Here is a 9,108-nt window from a genome sequence, read left to right on the forward strand (position 1 = left end):
CCCCTCTGCTTAGGAGCCAAGGTAGCTCTGAAGCTCCACCTCATGTTGCAGGCCTCAGACTTGAGGATCTCTACCAAGAAGAAAGCACCCTGTGTGCAAGGTGACTGCATCTGTGGGGTTAACTGCAGGGATACAGGGCTATCACTGATACCATGTTTTCCTTGTGTATCCCTGATGTCCATCTGCTTGGAATGCTGTTTGGGTCAAGCATGAGTGCTGAGACCTTCAGTGCTGAGCCTCGATGTAGGCTGGGAAGCCACGGCTTCCTTGTTTGGACCCACACAGAGTAATTAATACCGACATTTGTGTCAGTACCTGCATCCAACCATCAATCAGCCTCAGTCATCCACATCAGATGACACCCTCCACATTGTGTCATGCAAACGAGGTCTGCATTGCCTTCTTCACTCATGCAGCAAGCTTAAGAAATGGCAAGAAAGTGAAATTCTTTTTTTTTTTTTTTTTTTTTAAGGAAAGCCTCGGAAAAGAACAAATCAAACCCCCAAAGCCAATTGCATGTTTCCTATATCTCTTTATTGACTGCCAGTGACCGAGTTCTCAGGCTGAGTGCCAGATACCAGTGGATTAGGTGGAGCTACACTAGAAGTACAGCGAGGGCAAGAGCAAGGGGGTGAGACACGCGGGCTGGGATGAGCTCGGTAGGATTTGAAGCCTCTGCAGAGTGCTGAGCCCCCTCTCTCCCCAGAGAGCCTATTAAGATGTTGGAAAGGCGTGCGTGTCCCAGTGCCAGATGTCCCTAAGGGAAGTGACAGGCTGGCGGTGTGCACAGACACACTTGAACACTTTGCTGAAATAAAAATATGTGCTGCGATCCCCGAACGCAACACGCTGCTATTCGTCCTGCGGCTGCGAGAAACCTGTGGTACATTTATCACGCATGCACAGCGTCCCGGGAGAGGGGCTTGGCTTGGCCAAGTTGCGTTTTTAGGAGCAGCCAGTTTAACCCTGTGGGATAAGCAAGTCTCTGGGGCCTTCCCCCTGCTCCAAGCCCCACCACAAGCATCGGTGCAGCAGGAGCCAGCGTTACTCGTGCCCTCCCTCCTACCTGGCGGTGGTTGTGGACCACGGCACGGCACCAAGACCCTTCCAGCAAGCACAGCGGCGTGGCAGCACTCGCAGCCCGTGCCATCCCGACGGCATGGCTCACGGGCTTAAGATTCAAAGCCCACCAGCCACTCCCCCAGCCCCTCGTTCCACCCAGGGGAAGGAGAAAATAAACAAAAAAGGGGCGGGTTGGGGGGAATAAAAGAAATAAAAGACCCAAACAAACCCCTCTAGGTATTCACTGATATCTACGCGATGGCTCCGGGAGCGAGACCTGTGGCCGGTGGCAGCCTGCGTGCCGCAGCAGCCGGCGGGCTTAGGAGGAAGGCGCGGAGGTGGGCTTCTCCTCCCGGGACACGGGGATGGGCCTCTCGCTGTGGGTGGGATCCATGTTGGAGGGGACCTTGGGGCCTGAGAAGGTCAGCATGCCGTCGCCGGAGAGGGAGCAGGTGATGGCAGACTGGTCCACGTTGGCGGGCAGGCGGTACCGGCGGTGAAACTCACGGGAGATGTAGCCGTGGTCATCCTGGGAGGCGGTGGGGGGAGAGGAGAAAGCCCTGTTAGAAACCCCCCGGTGCCCACCCAACCCCACTGCTCCATCGGAGGTGGGTCTGCATTGAGCCTTTGCCTTTTATTCTGTCTTGCAGGTTTGTGATTCAGCCATGGAAATGGCCAAGCTCTTTCTCTGTACTAACAGCGTCACCAATAAATAAGTAAATAAAAAACTAGATTGAAAAATACATGCTGCTTCCAGGCTAGAGCTTTGTCTGGCCACAAAGTGCATGAGAAGAATTAACCCCCCACTGGTATAATTCACTTTTCAACCCCCACCGTTATTTCCATGACATATGTGTTAAAAGTTTCCAAGCCTGAGGCTCCTGGTTGTTTTTCTTTTTGTTTGGTTTGGTTTTGCTTTTCTCTTCCAGATCAGCGTATGAAAACTCTCTTTTCACTAATGATTCTGGCTTATGAAAGCTCAGCCATGCTGTGGCAGCGCTGGGTAATGCTCATTTTTTCGGTCCGGTGTTATTAGTGAACAATGCACATTGTCATCTGATGGTTATGGAAGATGATGGTCAAAAACAAACACAGGAGAACTGGATTAGCTCATTATTGCCAGATACCAGGTTTGGGCTCTATAACAGCTGGACATGTCAATAATGACTATTGCCAAGTAACTCTTTCTGTTTTTTTTTTTTTTTCCTTCCACTTGGGGATGATGGAAAGAAAGAAAACAGAGCTCAATTCCCCATTTTCTTCACCGCCACAGTTACTTCCACCTACCTGTCTTTCACTGTGCTTGCCATGGATTTCCACAAAGTCATCGATAATCTTCACGCTCAGATCTTCAGGAGAGAAGTGTTTTACATCCAGCATGATCGTAAACTTGTCCCGGTCAGACCTCACCTGAAATGAACATTGTTAGGAAGTAAGACCCAAATTTGCATACAGAGGCAGTGTTAGCATCAAAGACCGAGGGGCAGCAGCATTTGGCATCACGGTTCTCCCTCCTGCAGCTACAGGCCAGGCTGATTCACAGCCCGCTGGCCTCAGCAAAAGTCTTCCTCCCCATCGCAGTAAGAGAGCCCCAGGGATGCTGAGGGTCCTTGCAACAACATTTCTATTGCCCTGGGCAGGTGCATCCCTTCTTGCTGCAGTTCTTTTGCCAGACAACCCTTTGACTGCACTCTGAAATCTGCCAGATGCACCAGGCATTTGTGGCCAGCAGCAAGACAGGATCAAAATTAATGTTCTGTGACAGTATGTGTTTTGTCCTTTCAGCAATTTACAGTGTCTTTGTGGTTTCAGCTCTGTAGCTAGATTCTGGCAGCAAAGCAGTGAGAGCAGGCTAGAGAAATCCCCGGTCCCCAAGCTTTGGGCTACAGCCCCGCAGCTACATGTTCCTCACAAGCTTCCCTTGGGGAACTGCTCCTCAGTCCTCCAGTATGGGTTGGCAGAAAACACAGAGCTGCCGAGGCGGAGGAGGGGGCTGGAGAAGCTCCTGCTTGTGCTTGCCCGTGTCCTCTCCAAGGCTGAGCTGAGCTCACGGGCATTTATTCCGGCAGAAGCTCGGTTCCTCCCTCACCACACGGATGATGGCTGTGAGGACAACACGGGCAGCCTGGTACGTGTCATGAAACGACTTTCTGCTGCTCAAAAGGAAGCCTTCTCCCGAGCTAGGGTTTGCCCAGGCAGCAGAAGGGGCAGGCAGATGGGTCTGGCAGCAGGCTGGAGGTCCTCCTCGCACCCCAGCAGGGGCTGCAGCCTCTGCCCTGCTTGGGAAAGCAGCGGGTAGAGAGGAGCAGGCGGAGGCACGGGGAAGGGGAGGAAGGCAAAGGAGGGGAGGGCGAGGACCCTTACCTCTGAAATGCCCGACTCCAGCACGCTGCGGAAGAGGGACTGCCGGTAGTAGGGGCTGATAGTGGAGGAGAACAAAGGCAGGAGGTCATACTCCAGGAGACCCTCTCCGAAAAACTGGTCGAACAAACGGCTGGGAATCAGGGGTCCCAGAGCGCGCTTGAACCAGGGGTGCTGGATGGTAATGTCCATGCTTGCTGCTGCTACGTCTTGTTCCAAGGGAGGGCGAGGGGGCCGTGCAACCGCTCGGAGGACAGCGATGCCTTTGCTGGCCTGCACAGTGCAGCCTGGGGAAGGCTGCCCCTATATATACCGGTCTCGCAGAATGAAGGCATTAGTGGGATTTCTCTGGAAAGACATGATCTCACGACGAAGGCAACGTGGTCAGCAGAAATGCGGAGACTGACCTGGGAATGACAGTCTGGTGGGAACCAGCGCCAGATCTCCTGGAGGGACGCTGCCAGGCTGTGATGCACGGGGCGGTCCCTGCCCAGGGGCATGGCACGTCCTCCGCAGGAGCTGGACGGAGGGGACACACCACAGAGCTTCCTAGGGACGTCTGGGGAGGAAGGCTCCTTCTGTGGGTCCTTGCCACTGGCCCTTGTCTTCTCCTTCATTTGCTTCTGTTCCTGCCGCTCCTTGAAACAGAGACACAAAGTCTGTTAAAAACAAATGAAATAATAGTTTTCTTCTGAGAGAGAAATGGTTTGACTCGGGTTGGAGGAAGGGAAACTCTTGTGCAATGTGCTGTATGGTGTCCCTGCACCTCTGTGGCAGGCTCACGTACCCCCAGGTGTCATGGCACAGGCCCTGACAGGCACACAGACGGTGTGGGCTCAGAGAGGATTTGCTCCCTGACAAGGCTCAGCACGAGCGACAGCCAGACCCCCAGAGCCACTTGTTGAAGGACTGCGTCCCACAGGCCTTATGGACAGAGGAGGCATCTACACTGGGAGTCCTGCCCACCTCAGCACCTTCTGCAGTCTCCAGAGGGCAAGAGAAAAGGAAAGGGCACCTCCAAAATGCCTTTCTGACCCAACTCCTCCAGGCCAGAGGAGCTAAATCAAGCAGGGGCTGAGGCAAAGTAATATTCAGCTGAGCACGGCCTGCCATCCAGGTGCCTCGTCGTCTTGGGAAGTCCTTGGCCTTGATCCATCCCCATGGAGGCAGGCATCGAAAAGTGGGCAATGCTCCCATTACAGAGGCTTTCCTTAATGGAAAGCAAAAAGTGGAGTGGAAAAACATGCAGCCAGGCAGCAGAGACTGCTAAGAAGTCAGACAAAAGCTTACATTCAACCTCACCTATTTCCAGCAAGGAAAGGTCATGTGGTTGTGCCTTGGCTCTCAGGCATGAGGGTTTTTCTAAAACCAGGTGCCAAAACAACACCAATCTCTCCTCAAAACACGGAGAGAAAAAGCATGACAGACAGACCTAACCCCTTTTCAGTCCCATTGTCCCAGATCAGTCATTTTGCTTGAGAAAATGGATGGAAAGCAAACAAAAGCCATAAAAATCTTCAAAGCTTTTCTTTTCAAGAGCACTCTGAGGTTTGGGCCTTTGCCCTAGGGCAGAAGAAAATCTCTCCTCAGCCAGCCAGTACCAGGGGCCTGGTAGCCTGCAGATAACCAGAGGGTAGCAGTGAGCTGATACCTGCAAAATAAAGGCAGTGGGTTGGGAACATCCACTCCATGCTTCCCAAACCAGGGGCTACACCAGGAGCAAGACAAACCACAATCCGCGCGTGTGTGTGCTAAGTGGGATGGTGGGCATGGGCTGCCGAGAGGAAAATGCAAAATACCTCTTCACCTAAATTTCATCTCAAATGCAGTATATCATGATGCCTTTAAATATTTGAGAAGTATTTATGGCTTTATGGCTTTATGGCTTTAGTTTCTTCCGGACATATATTTTCATGGATTTTTTTCTAGAATTAATCATATCCATTTTGTCTTTTACGGGCATTTTTGTCTTTTATGGGCAAAATATTTCACTGAAACATAAATGTCATTCACAGCAGTTTTTCTTCTGAGACAGACTTCCAAGTGTCTGCCTCTGGGCAACGAGCAGTCTCCTGAGCCTCCCTGCATCTAACTTTCAGTGGTCTAAACCTTAGGTGTCTGGTCTCTGTGAGTTGTCTAGGCTCCCTGTCCATTGGTGGAGAGAGACAGATGCCTCCAGATGGTTCCCATTACAATGTGGATGGCTAGGAAAGGTGAAATCTTTCAGCATTGCCTACATCCCAGCTAAGAAGGTAATCCTAATTCCAACCTCCTTCTGGACAAGAAGAGCTGATAAGATGAATCCCATCCACTGTGACTTGTGCCTCCTCTCAGAAGGAAACTACATCTGGGAATACCAAGGGAGAGGGCAGTTATGAATTTTTTTGGCACCAGATTAAATAAAGAGTTCGGTATGAGAGGAGACAGCAACCATTTTGTGCTACTTCAGGGGCCCAGCCCTCCCACGGGATGCACAGCCTTTGTGCACCACTGTCACCGACTGAACAAAAGCAGTGATACTTGCTGGCATTCCTGTAAGACGAACAAACTGCTGCACGTATTCAAATGCACACCAAAAGCTGTATGTCAAAGGCAGGCTTTCCCAGAGCCTCACTGCAAATTTGTAAGGTGAGTCCAGCTCAAAAGGCCTGCCAGCGGGATCTACTGTCTACCTTCTCTTTAAAAGAAACCCTTCGTAAGCTATTAGGAATAACTGCCAGCACATAAGACACTCCTAAAGGCCAGGTTGTTGCCCAGGACAAGCTGCAGAAATCCCAGGTTGGGTTTCTGAGTAAAGCAGGCTCCAGCGACGAAGAACAGCCCTCGCTTTTTGCCAGCTACCATTTGTTCGGCCGCATGACTGACCCTCAGCTGCCAATTTCTGGATGAGACCAGGGCTGCTTCCAGCCTCCACGGCAAGCCCTGTGCATGAAGAGAAAAGCAAGTATTTAAGTGAGTGGTCAGGGGTAACCGTGGAGGGTTTGTATGTGGTTCTGAAGTGCTAATACCATCTCGAGCACTGGTTTTGTACTGATGTGTTGCGGCCCCAGGAGAGCCGAGAAAGGCAATCTCCCTGCTCTGATCTGCATGCCCTCTCAAGTCAAGTGGTCTCTGCTGACCTGCAGAGCGTGGAGCTCTTCACAGAACTTTTGTGGAAGATGAGAACGAGTTCTGATGCTTTTTCTATCAAAAAGACCGGTCAACCTGAAAAGGTGGGACTGTGCTCACTTGGATGGCCCTCTGCACTTAGATGTAAACTGGTTAGCAGCAGTGTAAGGGAGGGAATGATCTCTGCCCATATTTAAAGCTAAAATTGTTGGAGCATGATAGTCAGAGTTTTCCCTTTGGAGGAACACCTCTGTGAGGTACAAAAAAGGGTTCGTGACAAACCCACAGAGTAAGGACAGGTAATAACATGAGTTTGTTGCAAGTTTTCTTCCTAACAGCCCTGCTGTGATGAAAAATACTGTGAAATGTCTGAAAGAGAGCTGGTAAGCAGGAAAAAAAATATAATAAACATGCTTTTCTTAATCTTACGCAGGCCCAGCTTGGGAAAGGATGTGAGAAGTCCATACAGGTCAGTACACAAGCAATAAAGCCAAGGGGACAGGCTTGCTATGGAGACAGTGCTGTCAGTTTTGGCTCAATCTTTGCTGAGCTGCTAAGCACTTATCAGAAGCTTTCCCTAGCAGTGAACACAGTCTTTTTCTTTTCTTCTTCCTCTCTTTCTTCCTCTCTTTCTCTCTTTTATTTCTTTCTCTTTCTTTCTGTCTTTCTTTCCATCTGAATATATGAGTCCTTCCACCTGAAGACATTTCCCATTCCTCAAACACCCACATGCCACCCAGGGGACTTCCACAGTCAGCAGCTCCCAGCCTTTCCATCACCTCTGCCCTGGGATGCCTACGGAGGAAGGAGTGACTGAGTGCAACTGCAGCTAGACTCACTTTCTCCCGTGCTCAACCCCCACTGAACACCACAGAAAGCACCGAAGTAAGGATTTCTGCTGAGTTTCGGATGCTGTTGATATCCTGCTAAAGTTCACGATGGCTGGGAGGAGGTGAGGCCATGTTAGCAGTGCAATTTGCACACCATGATTAACCACAGCTGGGGCTGCTGAGGGTAACACAATGGGAGGGCTGACATGAGAGGAGGCAGGTGTTACATCCTTTTCTCATTAGAGGAACAAATGTTTCTTGTTGAAAGCAAAAGGAACACTTGAAAAAAAAAACTCTTTGAGGATAGCTCTTAGCAAGACACCAAGTGGGGGGTTGCTACCTGCAGCGCACCTTTAAAGATCAGGCCCCGTATTAAGAAGTTTAAACATAGCTCTAGTAGCCTAACTTTCAGAAAGTACATTTTTTATTTTAAAAGTTGGGTTGCTTTTCTTTTAAAGGGAGGTCAGCACGTCCCTGAGGAGCTCTGCAATTCCCTGCTCCCACAGCCATCAGCTGGTGAGCGATCCCCCTGCACCGAGCAGCCTGGCGTGGAGCGAGGCGTGAAGCCTGTCCTGGTATAAAGCAGGGCAGCTCTCCCCTCCCTCATCTCTGCATCTCTTCCTTGATGAACTACGAACCTCTGCACCACAGGTGTCGTCCCAGGTGGTCCCTACTCTCACTCACAGTGGTTTTTGTCCCATGGGGAGTGCACTTGCAAAGTTACCCACCACCGGAGCCAGGGGGAGAGTGAGCAGAGAGGGGACAAATCGTGGGGGTGACATTTCTGGTTTTCTACCTAAAAAGACATCTTTGTCCCGCTGTTCTTAAGATACAATCCTCTGCTTTATTGCTGGCCTTTGGGATTTCCACCCCCACAGCTCCTTCCTCCCCTTTTTTTAAAGGCATGGGGCAATTTTTATTTCCTGGCTTACACCGACCCACAGTCAGATTCACTATTCAGCTGTATGCTGGAAAAGTTAAATGTCCACTCTCCTCATGCAAAGGCTGATATTTATTTTATCTAAAGATTTTATATAATACCAACAGTCTGCCTTGGTGCAGCCAAAGAGGCTTAAAAAATTACTAGCAATCTCTTTTTTCCACCTCAGAGCCCACATCCTAAACACTGAACAAATCCCATCAGTGTTTGGGGCACATAACATCATTGTTGTCAAATCAATGGTGAATTTACATGCTGTTAATCCTTGGCATTTATTCAAACAAGCTCAGCAAGTTTTAGCAGCACAATGCATTTTATGTTTCCATCAATGGATTTACATGGTGAATGAGGGATGCTCTCCCCTTCCCAGTCTGCAGCAGCACCCCAGAGAGGGGGAGACGTGAGGGGAGCATCCAGCACAGGGAGCGGGACAGCTGGGAGAGGAACAGATCTGGAAGCTCACAGCTGCCAAGTAACGGTGCTTCTCCCTGTCTGTAGCAATTTACAGAGGAGGTAAGTACCAGCACGGTGGCTGGGAACAGTAAGTGAAATGAGTTCTCACCCAGAAAGGCTGAGGTACAGCCTGAGCCCTTTTCACTCCTCTAGTCTTCTGTACGAATAAAAGCACCTCTCTTGCAAAGCCACAGAGCTTGCTGCTGAGAGTCCCCCTGCCCTGCAACCAGCCCTAGTCCCCCTCAGCTTTCCAAGGCTCCTTTTCCTACAGGATCAAATACTCCCTTTGCTTTGAAACCATACGTGTCAGGCTAGAGAACTTGAGAGTGCAAGGCTGTTTTGTGAGATGATATT

The 9,108-nt window shown here is 50.3% G+C and overlaps 1 protein-coding gene across 1 annotated transcript; it reads right to left on the reverse strand.

Moving 5' to 3' along the window:
* Positions 1-1,381: 1,381 nt before the first annotated feature.
* Positions 1,382-3,615, reverse strand: CRYAA (crystallin alpha A; the record flags this gene model as incomplete). Its single annotated transcript, XM_084293517.1, has 3 exons — positions 1,382-1,591; positions 2,350-2,472; positions 3,427-3,615. 3 exons carry the CDS (start codon positions 3,613-3,615, stop codon positions 1,382-1,384), a joined length of 522 nt encoding a protein of 173 aa, XP_084149643.1.
* Between the last annotated feature and the right edge of the window lie 5,493 nt (positions 3,616-9,108).

Source organism: Netta rufina (assembly GCF_964035555.1).
Source record: "Netta rufina genome assembly, chromosome: 1".
NCBI lineage: Eukaryota > Metazoa > Chordata > Aves > Anseriformes > Anatidae > Netta > Netta rufina.